The sequence below is a fragment of the Biomphalaria glabrata genome, chromosome 4, assembly GCF_947242115.1.
Source record: "Biomphalaria glabrata chromosome 4, xgBioGlab47.1, whole genome shotgun sequence".
Taxonomy (NCBI): Eukaryota; Metazoa; Mollusca; class Gastropoda; family Planorbidae; genus Biomphalaria; species Biomphalaria glabrata.
In genome coordinates, this window is record NC_074714.1 from 964,663 (window position 1) to 983,894 (window position 19,232).

Sequence of the window (19,232 nt, forward strand, 5' to 3'; positions counted from 1 at the left end):
TAATTTATCATGAAATTCTTCAATAAAGAATTTTGCTATTACTTTAGTTCGCCTACCCGAGCAGTATTAGATTCAATTGAAAGCCTCCTGTAGGTTATGGCGGGCAGGAGACTTTGATTTTGTAATATATGGAGCGGGGAGTATACCACAAAGCAGCCATGTGAGGCAGGAAAAGACAAGACTTTCTTAAACAACCATACTAGGAAATTTAACTAGTTAATTTATTACAATTTGCAGCCTCTCAGCACGTCACAACTGAGAAAACAATCTCTGCAACGCTTCAGAGAGATACATTATGGGTTCTCCTGATGCGGAAAAAAAAGCCTGGGACAGAGTATAATCCATGGCTGTTCTCTCCCTGCAGTGTCAGTTACTTTACCAGCTTTTTGAAGAAAAAATTGAGCTCCAGGTTGGTTTCTACATTGTTATGAAAACATTTATTTGTTGTTGTTTCAACTCAAGATCTGCATGTGGCTGTTGAAATTTGGTGGTGCCTCGAAAAGAACATGTAATGCGACCACCGGCGGAAAATGGTTGTGGCAAAGTATGTAGGTCGCAGATGGGGCTGTTTAGCCACGGAAAATACTGCATTCTTATAAATATTCAGAGTCGAAGACATGCCTTATTATTTACAAAGCTTGTATCAACTCCCTGTGTCTGTCTGGTGAAACGTTTGTACATGTTAATTCTCACGTACTCAATCTTGGAAAAAATAAACTGAAATTTTGCACAATTTCTTTTATCTGCCAGTACAAGAATCAAATAAAAAAAAAACCCAATTAGTTAGTTAATTATTGTTAATGAATTGTTGGGTGTCTTTGTTTTGGTATCTCGAGCAAGGGAAAGAAATTTCACTTGACTGATAAGCTGAATTATTATTATTTGTAGAAAGAAAATTTTGTAAATAACTGTAAAATCCATTTTCATAGGCAGCTCTCAGGCAGAGGGGTTACCGTTATTGGCTTGGGGAGGCTGAGGAGACCTCGAGTTCGAACTCAGGCTGCTCATTTTTTTTTTTACAAATACATTTAAAAAGCGATCACCCAGATACTCCCTTTTTTCTTCCCCCAATCCCTTTTCCAACTGGTGCAGACACGTGATAGGATCATAGCGTATTAAAAACCTAAAAGCTAAACAAAAACAGTTGTTGAAAATATTTCTAATCGCGCATATTTATTATTGTTTGTCTAGAATCAAGATAGGACCCTTATATTATAAATTTAATTACATGACTAATCCAAACTAATTGATATAACTAGATTTAATAGTTTTTTAAATATTATTTTTATTTTGCTTGTTATTAGGTTATGTTTGAGTCTGTCTTTTTTCAATTTTATAAGCTGAAAAACAGACATTTTTAAATAGTATTCGGCATCTGTAAGCATGCTTTCATTATGACACTTAGTTTAGTTTCGAGGCGCACTTCAGTAGACGGACTTTAAAACGCCACATTTTAGTGACGCCCTTGTTAGTGAGTTTGATATTACTGATGTAGACTTTTAGTTTAGTGACTGGCTTGACTGTGTCCAATTCTGTAATAAAGTTAGTCATTGTGCTATCTCAAGTTTGGATTCTGTATCGACTCTCTGTGACTGTGTTAGCTATGTATTGATCTCGCACTGGTAATTCACTACACAGTACACCCAAGCATCTATGATTCTTACCAAGGTAATAGAGAATATAGAAATATAGAACTCCAATTCACACACACATCAAATCCAATCATGAATAGTAAAGATGACGACTATTATTATTATTATTATTATTATGTTAAAAAAGAATGACTATTCATTCTCTGGCGCTGCCAGGGTCGAGTTTAGTTAAAGGGAAAGAAAATTCATCGTAGTCACATTATCAGTTTCCACTGACGAATTTTCTGGTGATGTAGCAGGTCTGCAGCAGTACCGTCCTCTGACAGGCAACGAGGATGTTCCTAGGAATGTTAAGGGCCTTTTTATTATTATTATTACAGTGCACAGTCTAGCTCAAACCATTTCATTCCTCCCTTTCTCTCGACCAACACACGAGTCTTGCCTATGTAAAGTAAAGTAAAGATTTGAAGCTAAAATGTAAACTCTATGTATTATATATTGTAAATGTTTATTCCAAGTCGAGGTTACAATTGTCTTGTCTACGCTGTCGAAGCATCAGCAGACATTCCAGATGTATCTGATAAACTATTGGGTCAGGTGATCAAACCTGATCAACAGTGTCAACAGTTTTTTTGGAAATGATTCCTTCTTTTGCAGGGTAAGTAACACAACTCGCTAACAGCCCAATTAAATTAACTTCTTTCCTGCTAAGCAGAGTTATCACTCATATCACGCAATATTTGCTAAGTCACTTCATCATGCATTGACTTCTTAGTCACTTTTATTTCCTGCTAAGTCACTTCTTAATCATTGATTATCATCATATTAATTACCGATCCCCTAATTTGATGAGACTCTCCTTGCCCTGCTCTCGGAGGTAAATGAGTATTTCAGAGAATAGAACAAAGAGAAAAATACTGTAGATATAATTTCTATTTCTTAAAATTAAATGTAAATAAATAAATGATAATCGATTTTCGCAGGAAGAAGAAGGAAACCGATATTGTTTCTGTAGCAAAAGAGAACATAAATAATGTAAATTTGTGAATACCTTGGTACTATCTTAGACAACAAATTAATTTTTAGTGTAAATACTGATTATTTCGGCCAAAAAGGGCAGCAAAGATTACGATTATTTAGAAAAAAAAGTTCCCTTTCACACCTTGTGGTCTATAGGGCAGATTATGTAAAGATCTTCTGTTTCTGTGGCCTATGGTTAACGAGTGTCATGTGGCCAGCATAACCACAGTCTTCACCAGGAATCGAAACACGGACCCCGGTTTGGAAGCCAAGCGCTTTACCGCTCAGCCACCTCACCGCTTTTAGAAAAATGTCCTCATTTAAAAATCCTTGGCGATGTTTTATCTAGACGCTCTATCACTGAAATCTGCCAAGCAATGTTATGTGCAGATGTTTTAAGAGGGTTATGTATCCCGCAGATAGCACTCACTGGAACATCTTGTGGCGATGGAAAGGTAAGCTTTCATCGATCCTCAATATATTTCAAAAACGTTTATCAACCACTGGTTGCATTAGGGTTATTGATCGGTGAAGAAACGCTAAGACAATGCGGTTATTGTACTAGAACTAGCAAGACAAATCTAAGCCAAAGAGAAAAAAAAAATTGTTTACTGAATTAAATTTTTAAAAAATTGTGAGAGGGCAGTAAGGCCTCGTGGTCCAAATGTCGTTCGTTTTACTTGGACCTGCGGGGTCACATCTATGCATGTTTCTTGTAGTTTCTATACAGTCGTTCACCCTTGCAGCAGTATATCTTTGTTTTTGAGCTTCTGTCACTCTCTCGCTCTCTTCCTTCTTTCTCTTTTTATTACTTCCATCTTTTCTCTCACTCTTTTCTCTCTTCCTTCTCTCTCCTTTTCATTCATTTTCTCTCTCTCTATCTCTGTTTGTCTTTTCCTTCCTTCCTTCTCTCCCTCTTTTCATCCTTCCTTTTCTCTCTCTCTCTCTCATCTTTCTCTATTCTTTCTTTTCTCTCTGTTCCTACCTTCCTTCTCTCTCTCTTTTCATCCTTCCTTTTCTCTTTCTCTCTCTCATCTTTCTCTATTCTTTCTTTTCTCTCTGTTCCTACCTTCCTTCTCTCTCTTTTTTCATCCTTCCTTTTCTCTCTCTTTCTCTCATCTTTCTCTATTCTTTCTTTTCTCTCTGTTCCTACCTTCCTTCTCTCTCTTTTCATCCTTCCTTTTCTCTCTCTTTCTCTCTCTCTCTCATCTTTCTCTATTCTTTCTTTTCTATCTGTTCCTACCTTCCTCCCCTCTTTCTTTTTTTTTCATCCTTTCGTTCTTCTCTCTTGTTAGATAGCTAGTTGAGTTAGTTGGCTTGCGCACTATATTAGACCGACAGTGAACGTACATTGTATAGTGACGATATCGACTTTGGGGTTAGAGATTAGGATAGACTTTTAGAAATCAGTTACTGCTAGACTCTTAAGGGGTAAACATCGTTGTTAGTGACGGACTAGACTCTGGCCCATTCTGTATTAAAGATGGTTTATATTGTTCATCTGGATTTAACTTGGTTCTTGAGGCTTTGATCCTGTTGTAGCTGTTCATGTCTTGTAGTGTGATGTTCATGTCTGAGTTCGCAGTTAAAATACACTCAACAAGGTACGCATGCACTTAGTATAATCAAGTATCATTAGAAATACTTCAAGTACATCTGATTTACACATGCATCCGCACTCTCTATTTTTCTTCTTTCTCTCTATTTCCTCCTTCTGTCTCTCTTTTTTGCTTCCGCTCTCTTTTCCTTCACCCCCTCCTCCCCCACCCAAGCCTCAGCCCCCTGTGGCTGCCTGGTGTGCGGTTTGCGCACTGGACTGGCGTTCAGATGTATCGATTGTCCAGGGTTTAAACCCTGCCCGGCCCGCTCCCATCCCCCGTCGTCCTGCGGGAGGTTTGGACTAGGAAGTAATTATCTTCAACTCTGAATGAACATCCGAAACATGCAAAACCTTTTACAACTTTTACATTTTACCACCAATAAAATTCAATGGGTTACATTGATAAATTAAATATATGAAAACTCAAGCAATAAAATAAGCTTGACTAAAACAAAAAAATTTAATTCCCTCCACTAAATAAATTGATCTGTTTTGTTATCAGTCGCCCCATAAAACAATGCAGAGATATGCTTTTTCTATCTTTGGTTCAATTTTGAGTCAGAATCTAGGTCAGTTCAAAGTTCATAGTGATGTTATAGAATTTTTTTGTTACCAGGAAGAACTAACAAAATCTTTTTTTTTTTCTGCATTTACTTAGAAACTAATTCATACGTAGAGATTAATTCACGTGTAGGCCTAAACTAATCCTAAAAATTATTTAAATAGTTCGAGGAACAAGTCAGGCCTCGCGGAACACAAAGGTTCCACGGAACACTATTAAGAAAACACTGGTCTAAATGTTTATGAAATTTTTTTTAAATTTACAAATAATAGAAGTACATCATTTTTTTTTACCAAGCTTTTATCAATTCACTCTGCCTGTCTGTATGGCAAAAAGTTTGTACCTGTTATTTCTCTCACACCCAATCTCGTATTTAGCTGAAATTTTGCTTCATTTTTTTAAAAATGATAACACAAGAATAAACTTTTAAAAATAGCTAATTGGTTAATTAACTATTGATAATGAATTATTTTTTTTAAATAAGGGAAAGAAATCGTACTTAAAAGATGTGGTGGCATAAGTTGAATTAGTCCGCTTGAGGAATCTTTAGCCCTGAGGGAGCATTTTTTTAAAATTCATTTAAAAGGAGATCATGTAAGCATTCGCCGAGATAACCCCCCCCCTTCTCTCCTCCCCCTTTCACAACTGGTCCAGACAAGTGATAGGATCATAGCGCATTGATTAAGCTAAATGAAAACCATTGGTGTAAATATTTCTATTACACAGATTTATATATCTAGGTCAGTCTGCTGTACAATTACATAAAGATAGACTAATACTATAGATAAAAACGAGCTATTTATAGAGACATTACACAATTTAAGTTCAAAAATATCATAAGGCGCGTTGGTCTGACCACATTTCAAATACAGAAATCCTAAAGTAAGCCAACATGTACAGTATCGATGTCACAGTAAAAAAGATCCCAATTTCGATAGGCAGGAGTTGTAGTCCGCATGCAAGAATAATCGCCTTTCCGTACGACCTTTGTACGGGGAGTTGTGTGTAGGATAGCGCTCCCAATGGGGGTCAATGCAAGCAGCAAACACTATAAAGACACTCTCAAGAGCTCCTGTGTAATATTGACATTTACCGCTGGGAAGCACTAGCTCTCAATCTCTCCTCATGGCGTGAAGCTGTGAGTGTTGGAGTCTTTGAGATTTGAAGCAAGAAGAGTGACCAGCGTGAAAAAGCACCGTACTAACAACTAACAAAAAGCTGAGAGAAAGAAGCAAGCCTATCTGTAACTGGCCCAACCCACCCCATGCCACGTATGCGGTCGGCTTTTTAAAGTGAGGATTGGACTTTACAGTCATCTACGAGTCCATAGGATATGAGAAATGTGCTCCTCTTCGATCACGAAGGAGGATATATATAAATTATTTCTCTAGTGCTATTAGAGCATGGAATGGGTTGCCTGAGCTAGCTAGGAAAACTAGTGACTTGCAGAGTTTAGGTCATTGGTTAATATGCATGGCTAAATGCATGACGCGAAGGACGTAATCATCTTCTTTTTTTTTTGAAGTAACGTCTATATTATATAAAATTAGATATATATTTACAGATAAGGAAAAAAAGTAAAGTTTACCTTTCAGACCATACGGTCTATATCTCAGATGTTGTTAAGGTAACCTGTTTCTGTGGCCTATGGTTTAGGAAGGTGTCATGTGGCCACTACAACGACCTTTAATTTTATTCAACTAATGTCAGGTACTCATTAGAGCTGGGTGGACTCAGAGATGCTCTTAAGCTCCCGAAATTAAAAATCCCAGTCTATAATTACATGACTGATTTTAACTAATTGATTCAATTACATTTAATATAACTTTTGTTTTTTTTAAAGTATTTTTATGTTCTTCTTGGTAAGATCTTGAAACAAAATAAGTGATTTATCACACAGTTTATAAAATTTTAATCATTGAATTTTTAAATACCTGTATTTGTTTCAGGTCTGCATAAATGGACAATGTGTCAGCGACCCATACGCTCCTCAACTTGATGGTGTGTAACTTAAAGATCTTAAATATTCTTTTTCTTATTCACCTAATCAGAACTGAATATTGATTTTTTAAAATAAACTAATTTATATTGGTACTATGGGGGTACCATGCAACACATCCGTACGATAATAGGCCAAATATTTTTGAAATTATGGTCGCTTCAGTTGTGTCCATTGTAAAACACATTTTTTAAAACTGCCATCATTATAAAGCTGTACATTATAAAGCTAACTTAATTTCCCCAGCAATACTTTTTTCTTTAGAAGTAGTAAATCTTAATACTGTGCTATTGCTGCTACTCTATGGTTAATGCAGCTCTGTTAATTAACTATTGATAATGAATTATTTTTTTAAATAAGGGAAAGAAATCGTACTTAAAAGATGTGGTGGCATTAAGTTGAATTAGTCCGCTTGAGGAATCTTTTGAGCAGCTCTGTTACATTTTAATCTCTCTAGAAAACTGTGCATTTGGAGACAGACCGAGCTATTCTTGCAGTTTGTATATCAATGACTTTATGGGCAACTGTTACTCTACTCTTAGCTATCGAGCATGTTGTGACACGTGTAACAATGTGTCTAGGCCAGTGAAAGGTAAACCTCAATACACACATTCAATGATCTATTACGTCATACATAATGCCATACATGTCAATCCATGTCTAGTAACGCTTAGAGTATCTTAGAGGAATGTAATCCTTCAGAATTAAGATATATGGCTAAATATGTACGGTTTGGTCTCCTTAGATAAATGTAGATGTTATTTCTCCAACACCTATTCTTGTATCAAGTGGAAACTTGAATAATTATTCATTGTAGCAGAGAAAACATGAATCAATTAAAAATAAACCCATTAGTCAATTCATTATTGGCACTTAATTATTGTGTTTGATATCGAATAAAGGAAACTACTTCTACATTATTCAGAACTAAAGCTGTAAATGCGGGTTTTTTTCCTTCCTATTGCTAACTGAAGAAGGTGAAGATCCGTACACCTCCCTGTTCGAGTTAGAGCCCGATGTAGTAGAGCTGTTGATTACTTCTAAAGAACAAATGTTGGCTGACTTTTAGAATGTGTTCAAGTGTGAGCTTACAGAACGAGACTTGTGCCAGGGTAGAACAGATGTACACCTCAGTGGAAGAGATGACGAGCCCCGAGCTGAAAACTTTAAACGAGGTGGTAGAAACCCAGAGCCACGAAATACGCAGCTACAATGGCCATGCTAGTGAAGATGGTGCCTTCTGTAACATCAATAGCAAGCCGTAAGAAAGTAACTCCTATGACAAAAAATGTGGTGATTGCTACGATTTCCTCAACGAGTACAGAATCACTTCACTTCACGTTACCTCGCAATGTGACCAGTACGAGGCGAAGTCAGAACCAGCAAGGTGTGTGAAGTCCGGAGTAAGACTAGGTTTTTGGACATTCAGTTATTGCCAATTGTGATGTATTTGAAATTAAAATGTTACTGTTATTTTGTAGCCCTGAGGTGAGGTTTTTTAAGTTCGTCGTGTCGTGTGGTGCAGTTTGCAGAGAGCCTGGATATGGGAGATTCGTTACAATACTTATGATATGGCACTCAAAATGTTGGCCAATAGTAAGTAATGCCTGGCTGATTTTGACACTCCGTCCGCCTCTGTACCAAACGGTGATAATTATCTATACGAATCCATAATTATTAAATGGAGTTGATAATTTTCATAGTGCAATGCCCCCAAAAAAATCATATACATATTTTATAGTTCGTCCATCGTGGTTTTGCACTGGGGTTTTGTGCTTCCTCGTGTGGTTGGTCAGACCTATGTGAGCCCGGAATGTTTGGCTGCACGCTGGGCAGGTTATTCCAGCTGGAGCTAGTGTAATTGGCCTTGCTTTTCTTCTCTGGCGTTTTTCTTCTGCCAGCGCTGTTCTATTTTCCTCAGCTATTTGTGCGCCATATATGCTCTATTAAAACACACAGCGAATCGATAGTTCATAACTTTACACACCAGAAAGACTTTTTTAAAAGAATTCTCCATATAGGCCTAATTTAAATTTGATATTGTACCACTTTAGGCTGTGAATACGGAGATAGAATCATCGATTGTACAAAAGATCACTGCTTGAATTCTCAAGTGGATTGCTGCGGCATGTGTAGCTATGGCACCCCCTTTACCCCAACGTACAGCACCAGAAGAAGCACACCTAAAAGATTAGCCACGACAGTAAATCCCCTTGTGCTATTCACTTCAATTAAAGGTAGGAAACTTTGTTGACATTTAATGGGATGTATGAACTACTAGTTTTTAACAATAAGTACTATCAGGCGTTCATATGCAATTCTTGCGAAAAGTTTCTATCAGATTGTTTCTATTTAATAATTTGATTGCCAGGGGAACAAAGGATTTTTTTGTGTCTGTTTGTCTTTGCTATCGGTGTTTTGTATCTCTTTAGTGATGGTAAAATCACAAAATCCTGACCCAAAGGATGACCTTTTATTTCTAGAATCTTTTTAGCTTGTAGCTGCCCGAATGGGTTTTTTTTTTTTTTTTGCCAATGATTTTATCAGCAGCATTTAAGATTCTATGCAATTCTTGATAGAAATGAGAAAGCTGGGTGAGCTTTGATGTTCTCGATTAGTGACATCGTGATATATATGCGTTTTCGTAATAGCTACTCGGATTTGCAGGCGCTCTCAATTACTCATAAGACTTTGAAGCACTTTAAAATATGTATTCACAAGGGGCAAAGGTCAATGAGTAGCCTTACATGGGCGTCCTTATCGTTACAAATTGAATCGTTTCTTCTTCTAGCTACACTTTTTAGTTTCGGGATTTGTAGTTAAAGATTTCTTAATTCTACTTGATATCCTAATATCTTCTTTTTTTTTTATCTCACTCGATGTGAGGACGTAACTGGAGCGGTGGTTCTCACACTGTATTGTTGTGGTTACAGTACAAGAACATGAAGACATTTCCGGGCGGGGTACGTAGTTATGATCGCTGCCATTGTGGAACCTTCAGACAAGACTTTGGTCCATGCCTGGTCGTTGAATAAATTCGTTCCCAATGAATTGTCTGGATAATGGCGCTTACGGCGTCGATTATCTACTGGACATTTTACAAGGTGATATTGTAGGTTTACAGCTGTATTGCCCACTGACATTCTTAGGGACTTTTAGGGCCTCGAAGGTGGCTGCGTGGTCAGTTGTCATTATCCCCTCGTTTAATATAATAAGGCTTGTCTTCGAGTCCGAAGATCAGTTTCAAATGTGTATCCCGCGGCATTTGTGAGTGACCTCCAGCTGTCTTGTTCTGAGGCCGCATGCAACCAGGTGCTCTCTTCTATGTCAGCCAAGGAAAGCTGATGCCTAAGATGGTCTTTGAAGCGTTTCCATGGGGCGCCTCTGTTACGTCGACCACCTTTTAGCTCACCAAAAAAGACTGCTTTTGGCATACGTTCGTCCCCCACACGGGATACGTGCCCTGCCCAGCGTAACTGTCGGACCATAAGAAGTTCCTCTAATATAACAAGGTATAATGTTATTTTATATTATTTCTATAGTCGCTTAGTCTCTAAACTTAGGCTCTCATATTTTATTTTCTATCGATTCACTTGTCTGTCTGGTAAAAAGTTTGAACACAGTTTTTTTTCTCACACTCATTCTCGGATCTACGACAAGGAATGTGGCAAAGATTTGGCAATGTTGAAAATTTAATTATTTTTTTTGTGTGTGGGGATCTGATTTCTGCAGTTTACCAGTATTTTGACATGCTTATCTTTAAATACTTTTATGTCTATAGGTTTTTCTTTTGTTACATTTCCCAGGCCTCATTTAGCATAATTCTTCTTCTTTGTTGCCAAGCAGTGTATATATGCGAATCTAAAACAATAAAACTGTACTTTGCAAAAGCCGCTCTTTTTTTTTTTGAGCATTCAAGATATAGTCTTGTAATGTATTTTTTTAAAATACTGTACAGATTGTGAACAAGGAGATCAAGACTTGAGACCAGAACTGTGTACTAACTTTAGCGTCTGCCTAATACAGCCAACACAGTGCTGTCACTACTGCTCGTCATATTACACGTCTGCAACTACAAGTACCACGACAACGAGACCATTGATACCCTCCACTTCACCCAAAACTAGTAGGCAATGTATTGGTAGTAAATGTGACGTTAAAAAAATACTTTAAAAAAAAAAAACAAAGCTTATATTAATTTCTATCAATTAGTTTGGATCAGTCATGAAATTAAATTTGTAATAGAGCTAGACTAAAATTAATACATCTGCAATTAAATATATTTTATACCAAATGTTTTTGTTTAGCGCTATCTCATCCTTTTGGCGTTCTCAATACACTATGATCCTATCACTTTTATCAACCGGTTGGAAAGAAGGAGAAAGAACAGGGTATCTGGGTGATCGCTTTTAAAGTGTATTTAAAAAAAAAAAAAAAGGTAACGACCGAACTTTGGGGCTAAAGCCTTCTCAGGCTTCTCAAGCCAACGCGGTAACCATACTAAGAATCAGACGGCAGCCTAATATAAAGGAGCTTATACCAAGACTTCAATCAAGTACTATTTATTTTCATTGTTTCAGATACCAAACAAAGTAATTAATTACCAATAGTTAATTAACAAATTTGGTTAATTAGTTTTTCGTTTTCTTTTGCACCGACGTATGTTTAACAAATTTGGTTAATTAGTTTTTCGTTTTCTTTTGCACCGACGTATGTAAAACAAATTAGGCCATTTACTGCTTCGTACTGCTTCCTGCGAATGCGCGTTGAAAGTGTTAGAGAGAAGAATCCAAGATGGAATAATGTAATATTGTAGAGCTTAGAGCTAGACCAGTAGACATTGAGCTATAGACTTCTGTAAGATTGAGATTTGATCTGGATGATGTAGAGCTTAGAGCTAGACCAGTAGTCATTGAGCTATAGACTTCTGTTAGTTTGAGATTTGATCTGTATGATGTAGAGCTTAGAGCTAGACCAGTAGACATTGAGCTATAGACTTCTGTTAGTTTGAGATTTGATCTGGATGATGTAGAGCTTAGAGCTAGACCAGTAGACATTCTGTTCGTTTGAGATTCTATCTGGATGATTCAGAGCTAGACCATCAGACATTGAGCTATAGACTTCTGTTAGTTTGAGATTTGATCTGGATGATCTAGAGCTTAGAGCTAGACCAGTAGACATTGAGCTATAGACTTCTGTTAGATTGAGATTTGATCTGGATGATGTAGAGCTTAGAGCTAGATCAGTAGACATTGAGCTATAGACTTCTGTTAGTTTGAGATTTGATCTGGATGATGTAGAGCTTAGAGCTAGACCAGTAGACATTCAGCTATAGACTTCTGTTAGTTTGAGATTTGATCTGGATGATGTACAGCTTAGAGCAAGACCAGTAGACATTGAGCTATAGACTTCTGTTAGTTTGAGATTTGATCTGGATGATTCAGAGCTAGACCAGTAGACATTGAGCTATAGACTTCTGTTAGTTTGAGATTTGATCTGGATGATGTAGAGCTTAGAGCTAGACCAGTAGACATTGAGCTATAGAACTCTGATAGTTTGAGATTTGATCTGGATGATGTAGAGCTAGACCAGTAGACATTGAGCTATAGAACTCTGATAGTTTGAGATTTGATCTGGATGATGTAGAGCTAGACCAGTAGACACTGAGCTATAGAACTCTGATAGTTTGAGATTTGATCTGGATGATTCAGAGCTAGACCAGTAGACATTGAGCTATAGAACTCTGATAGTTTGAGATTTGATCTGGATGATGTAGAGCTAGACCAGTAGACATTGAGCTATAGAACTCTGATAGTTTGAGATTTGATCTGATGATGTAGAGCTAGACCAGTAGACATTGAGCTATAGAACTCTGATAGTTTGAGATTTGATCTGGATGATGTAGAGCTAGACCAGTAGACATTGAGCTATAGAACTCTGATAGTTTGAGATTTGATCTGGATGATGTAGAGCTAGACCAGTAGACATTGAGCTATAGACTTCTGCTAGTTTGAGATTTGATCTGGATGATGTAGAGCTAGACCAGTAGACATTGAGCTATAGACTTCTGTTAGTTTGAGATTTGATCTGGATGATGTACAGCTTAGAGCTAGACCAGTAGGGCCTAGACATTGAGCTATAGAACTCTGCTGCTAGTTTGAGATTTGCTTTTTTTTTCTCTAAACATTTTTTTGAGTCCTGTGCGAGGCTACCTTTAATCTAAGGCCAGCCCTGGACGAACTTTCAACCGTGGCGAGGGGCGATTCCTCAGTTCATATGATCATCCAGAAGGAATGGCAATGTTCTAGCGCTTTCGAGAAGGCCTTCGACGACCCTATGAAAAGAGAGAAGGTCAATGACGGTTAAGATTCACGAGTTACATTTAGTCCAGTACAGTCAAGTCCAGTGTGAAGTTGCCCAGTTGAATCCATTACAGTCAAGTCCAGTGTGAATTCGCCCAGTTGAATCCATTATAGTCAAGTCCAGTGTGAAATCACCCAGTTGAATCCATTACATTCAAGTCTAGTGTGAAGTCGCCCAGTTGAATCCATTACAGTCAAGTCCAGTGGGAAGTCACCCAGTTGAATCCATTACAGTCAAGTCCAGTGTGAAGTCACCCAGTTGAATCCATTACAGTCAAGTCCAGTGGGAAGTCGCCCAGTTGAATCCATTACAGTCAAGTCCAGTGTGAGGTCACCCAGTTGAATCCATTACAGTCAAGTCCAGTGGGAAGTCGCCCAGTTGAATCCATTACAGTCAAGTCCAGTGTGAAGTCAACCAGTTGAATCCAGTACAGCCAAGTCCAGTGGGAAGTCGCCCAGTTGAATCCAGTACAGTCAAGTCCAGTGGGAAGTCGCCCAGTTGAATCTAGTACGAGTCAAGGACGAGGCGGAGAGGCCAGTAGAGTTTGATAGAACAGTACAGAGTTTATACATCAGTACAGTACGGTTAAGCGTTTTTACAGACACTGTTTCGTGTTACCAATTGTACAGTATTGACTAATTGACTCCTTTTTTGAAGTGACACCTTTGTCTCGTAAAGATATTAGACATTAATTAAGTTTTATGGCGCCCGAATTGTCAAGTTGAGTAGGTTGTGAAGTGTTTGCATAAAGCCGGGATAGAAAGAGTGACGTTACAATATTGTAGTCTTTCGATCGTGACTGTGTTATTGTGTAATTGTGTGTGTATATGTATACATAGCTCCTCCGTCGTGGTTGAATACGAACACGTTTCTGGTTTTCTCTGAACTCGACTATGACTACAATTCCAATCCTTGCTTTAAAAAGCTTTAAAAAGGCAGTGTATTTTTCTGCTTCAAACAATGTAAAATTGTGAATTAATGTGTATTATTGCTTATCAAATAGTATTTCAGTCTATACCAAATCTATACCACTGTGTATATTACAGAGAGAGTATCATCGTGATGCGTGCATTAAAGTTTTAAAATTGTGTTAAAAGAATGTGACGTGTATAATTGTAATCAAAAAATGCAAATTATTGTTTCAATTGTGTAGACTACAAAAGTTGTTTTCGCTTAAAGATATTTGTGACGTTATAATACACGAAATTGCTGTTTTAATCGTACCTGCCCCCACTAATCCCTTAGCCTAATCTTTTTCATTAGTCGCTAAACATTTAGATAAAAATAATGTATGCTGCAAGTCACAAATCGAAAAGCATTGAAGACATTCTTGATGATATAGTATGTATTTTTAAAATTGTCTACAGAATGTGAACCAGGAGATCTAGACTTGAGGCCAGAACTGTGCACTAACACTAGTGTCTGCCTGACAAAGTCATCACTATGCTGTCACTATTGCTCGTTACATTACAATTCTTCAACTACAAGTACCACACAATTAACGCCCCCCAACGGTAGGAAATTTTGTAACAAAATGTGTGCAAATACATTTAACATTTTTCGAATGCTTATTCAGTTTTGAAGATGAACTACATACTGGCCCAAACCTCCCGCAGGACGAAGGGGGAAGGCAGCGGGCAGGGTTTGAACTCATGAACATTGAGACCACCGAACGACAGTCCAGAACGCATACCAAACAACTAGGCAACTATTCATATTACATGTGTTTTATCTGACGTTTGAGCTCTTGGTAGTTTAAGTGATTTGCAATTCATATCTAAGTTCTAAGCTTTAAACTATTCCTTTGTCTAAGAAATGTGTTTTATAAAAGATACATAGTCAATAAACGATCTTCTATATACGTAAAAAAAAATTGAGTCAAGGGAAGTTAATTATAAGATTGTACCTGTACCTTCGTTCAATATAGACTCATATGTTTCACTGGAAATAAAATAGTCTGTATCTTTAAGTATCAAAGAATGTGTATCATTATGCATTTTTATGAAAAACCAACTTGGATAATTATTATTCTAATAAAGACGGTTCAGTTTCAGAAATCATAAAGTAGCCTAAGCATCAGATCTTTCCAAGCTGTAAAATATGAAATCAGATTTTCAAAAGATTTTCTATAAGTGTGACAGACTGATGAAAGAATGGACTGACAGACTACACAAAGCTATAGTGGCCTTCCTGCCTTTCGGTGGCCAGTAATATTGTCGCGATAATAATAATAATCTGTATAATCCATTAAAAAAAACCATTAGAACTATAGAAAACCAAAATATTAATATAGTAGGCCTAGATATTTCGATCTACTTATTTTGTCTTAGCTCTTGTAAGGATGTCAGTTATGGTAGAAACATTGTTTACAATCAGAAATTTTAATGTGGTGTATAATAATAATAATAATAATAAAGCTTGTCTTTGAATCCGTAGATTAATGAGGAGTGCAGTAGCCCCAACTGTGAAAAAAAAATGTATCCCATGTCTTGGAAATGTTTATTTGTTGGTATTCTTTTCAGTCCGTAGCTTTGTTGTTTCCTTATATAATCAAATCCACTTTATCGGTTGCTAATGTTTTGTTTTGTGAGCTAGAGGTATTTGTATTTTTTGACGCATCGGCAGAATTTAGGCCATGTCCTGCCCATAATCCCTCTAAGGAACTAGAGGTCAACATATCTAACTTTGATTAAGTTGTTTAAGAAGTGGTACTGTTTTCAGTGGTCGAGACATAATGAATAAGTATAATTATCTGTTTACTTTTAACAGATACAGAGTGTGTAGTAGGAGAACCAGATTTAAGTCCACAGCTGTGTACTAGCCCAAGTATCTGCCAGACACAACCATTGATGTGCTGTAAATATTGTTCTTCCCGTGACAATTCTGCCAGCCGTCTCTCATTATACACTATTTGGATAGATCTATATTATTCTATATCGTTGTTTTTTGAATTGCGTTCTATTATTATATGTCTATTAGGTAGATAAAGTACAAATGTCTATTAGGAAGACAAATTACAAATGTCTATTAGGTTGCTAAAGTAGAAATGACTATTAGGTAGATAAAGTACTTAGTAGCCCGAGTAGGTCTACTCCACTGAAATCCCCTTGGCTTTGTTCGATATTTTACTAGATTCTAGTTTATATAGAATATATATACTACAACAAGTTAGTTTTAGTTTTTGTCCCCACAACGATATCAATCATAATGAAGCAATCATTGGTGTACTGTGCATGAAATAATTGTAGTTTTATAGACCTCTAATAAAACGTCGCTTTGATAATTGAGGTAATTGATAATTTGCATGTTTTTGGACATCCTCTTCTAATACTGGATAAATTGTGTTGCTAGTTTGTTTTTTTCATTAAACGATTTCAAGTTCTTTATATAATGTGTTGCCTTTTCCATTTATAAGTTATTTTACAGTTACTACACTTGTAACGACTTGTTTGTTTTGTTTCTTTTAGTGTAAATGAACTTTCCAATTTAATTTTTTAAAGCATTGATTCTGATTTGCCTTTAAATGTATTTATAAATCTATAAAGAAAACTAAACTAGACCCAACACCGGATGGCTCTCTCTGCACTAGATGTGGAAAAATATACAGGTTGTGACTGGGTTTGAGTAGTCATGTGAAACACTGCATTCATTAAAATCTTGGAAATTGAAGGCATTGACATTCATTGTATATCATTTGTCTTCAGTGTAATTATTATAGGATTGTTTCCACAGAATTTTAACATTTGTTATGTTGTCTTCTTCATCATCAATTACACCTTAATAATGTTGATTTATCTATATTGTTTCTGTAAGCAAGTACTCTATAATTAATGTTTAAACAAAACAGTGTATGATGCTGGCAAATGCTTGTTACTGCAGACTAATAAACAGCTGTATGCTGGTATTTTGTAAACAAATACAGACAAAATTCCACAAATAAATGACAGGAGAGGGAACTGTTTCAAAATTTAATTGCAACAAATAGTTTGTCCTAATTTTAGGTAAATAACAAGCGTTACATCCAGGTAATAACTTTAGTACTTTATATCCTCAGTAAATAGTTTGATTATGCTATTCACAAGTAACATTTCAGAAAAGCTGCAAATAAACTGAGTCCCTTCAAAACAACTGTCCATCTCATGGCTAAATGTTTATAAAAAAAATTGATATATGCACACAAAAAAAGTTGAATAAAAAGTAAACAGGCCTTTCAAAGTTTATAAAATAATTTTACATAGTGCAATTTAATGTTGGTAAATAAATTAACAAGCAGGCCTTTAAGGACCATAATTCTGAATTTCATCAGTATAAATCAGTTGCTTGGAGAGAGGGAAACTGCTGTGAGGGAGATAGTTTTGGCCAATGCCCAGGGATTCATCTCATTTCCATATACTGTAGTTTCATGGCTGAAGGATCACAATTAAATCAAGCTGGAACTTTGATCTCCCATCAAGCTTTATCTCAGGGGGCAAATAGGGGAAGGCTCTTCAGATATGGCGAATATCGAAGAAATAAAATACTAATCAAACCTGCTGCCTGGACAAAAAGGGAGGATCCACAAAGATTATGGCACCTTAACCAAAAGTAAAGGCAGCTATCCATAGAGCTTAAATAGGGCAACCCCAACTGGTTGTGCAAAGGGTTAACAACAGTCATAAAAAAATATGAATACTAAAAAGTAATTTTAAAAACATGCTTTGGCTATAATAAAACGCTCTAAAAAGAAGAAAAAAGCGTTGATAATACAAAGTAAACATTTCAATGATGAACTATGAAGAATTCATGATGAGGCAACACTGCATGACATCAAGGAGATTTCAATTGCCAAAATTGGAAAAGAATTTGCCTTCAGATCAAATAGGCAAAGAAAACATATGAAGAGGCAAATAATAATGACCTAACATTACTGGGTTTGGCCTCAGGAAAAGGAATGTCTATCTGTAGCACTAAATGCCAGCATAAGAAAATTTATAAAGCAACATGGATATCACCTCATGGAAAATGAAATCAAATAGATCATATACGGGTACTCATAAATAAAAGATGTAGATTTGATATATTCGATGTAAGAAGTTTCAGAGCAGATGCAGAATGAGACCATCTATAAGTAAAAGCTCAATTTAGACAAAAAGTAACATATATACAATAAATATACAATAACCAAAGTAACACAGCAATATGATAATCAATAACTCATGATAGACCCACTTGATGCAAAAACTTAAGAATTCCTAACACATCTAACAGCATTGGAAAAGGACTATTACAATCTAGACTATAATTCGAAGGGCATTTACTGATTCCCTCACCTTTCACTAGTTACCTCAATTGTGGTGAACTAAAAAAAATACAAATTTAACTTGTTCCTAGAACAACTAATCCAGTTCACGAATGGAAACTACAGCAATTAAAACTTCCTAAAATGATTTTTCATTCCCAATTTTATCTTCAAGTTGATATAACAAAAAGACAATATTATTTTATATACTAGGACAAAAAAAAATTTTAAGTGTGTAAAATGTGTTTAAAACAATGCAGATATAAATATTTTATTTGTTTGTTTGTTTTACATGTTTCGGATGTTCCTTCAGAGTTGAAGATAGTTTACTTCCTAGTCCAAACCTCCTGCAGGACGACGGGGGATGGGAGCGGGCAGGATTTGAACCCTCGACCATCGATAAATCCGAACAACAGTCCAGCGCGCAAACCGCACGACCAGGCAGCCATCCTATTTTGTGTGTTGAGGTGGAGGTAAAAATAAAAAACATCCAGAAGGATGTGTTTGTGCGTGGGAGGTCAATATAAGTGACCTGCTCTAATTTAAAGTAATATCGAAGAAGAGTATCTTAGAAGAGTATTGAAATTGGAAGGGGGATATTGGATCAAAATGTTATGCGAGAACAGCTCACAGGCCAGAAGTGTGTATGGGAAGGAATTTAAAGCTGGCCATTCCAATTAAATGAAGCATATACTAGAATACACAGACCAAAAGATAAATTGTTGAAGCTACTGTGGGTAATCCTAATTATAACAAATGAGCAATGCAAAAACAACAACATGCTATTAAAAGTAAAGCAGATGACATGGTTGGATTTC

The 19,232-nt window shown here is 36.5% G+C and overlaps 1 protein-coding gene across 13 annotated transcripts in view; it reads left to right on the forward strand.

Moving 5' to 3' along the window:
- LOC129925651 (uncharacterized) overlaps positions 1 to 17,303 on the forward strand; it is a 54,295-nt gene extending 36,992 nt beyond the window's left edge. For 2 of the 13 annotated variants that reach the window (XM_056025408.1, XM_056025409.1), the window contains 7 exons: positions 238 to 409; positions 6,724 to 6,775; positions 7,231 to 7,365; positions 8,828 to 9,010; positions 10,732 to 10,899; positions 14,504 to 14,650; positions 15,906 to 17,303. In XM_056025408.1, the coding sequence (XP_055881383.1) occupies positions 344 to 409; positions 6,724 to 6,775; positions 7,231 to 7,365; positions 8,828 to 9,010; positions 10,732 to 10,899; positions 14,504 to 14,650; positions 15,906 to 16,123 (969 nt within the window). In that variant the 5' untranslated portion in view covers positions 238 to 343 and the 3' untranslated portion in view covers positions 16,124 to 17,303. Of the gene's footprint in view, positions 1 to 237; positions 410 to 2,110; positions 2,251 to 2,961; positions 3,068 to 6,723; positions 6,776 to 7,230; positions 7,366 to 8,827; positions 9,011 to 10,731; positions 10,900 to 14,503; positions 14,651 to 15,905 lie in introns of those variants that run through there. The other 11 variants (XR_008777338.1, XM_056025413.1, XM_056025407.1 and 8 more) reach the window with 11 other exon arrangements.
- The last annotated feature ends 1,929 nt before the right edge of the window (positions 17,304 to 19,232 follow it).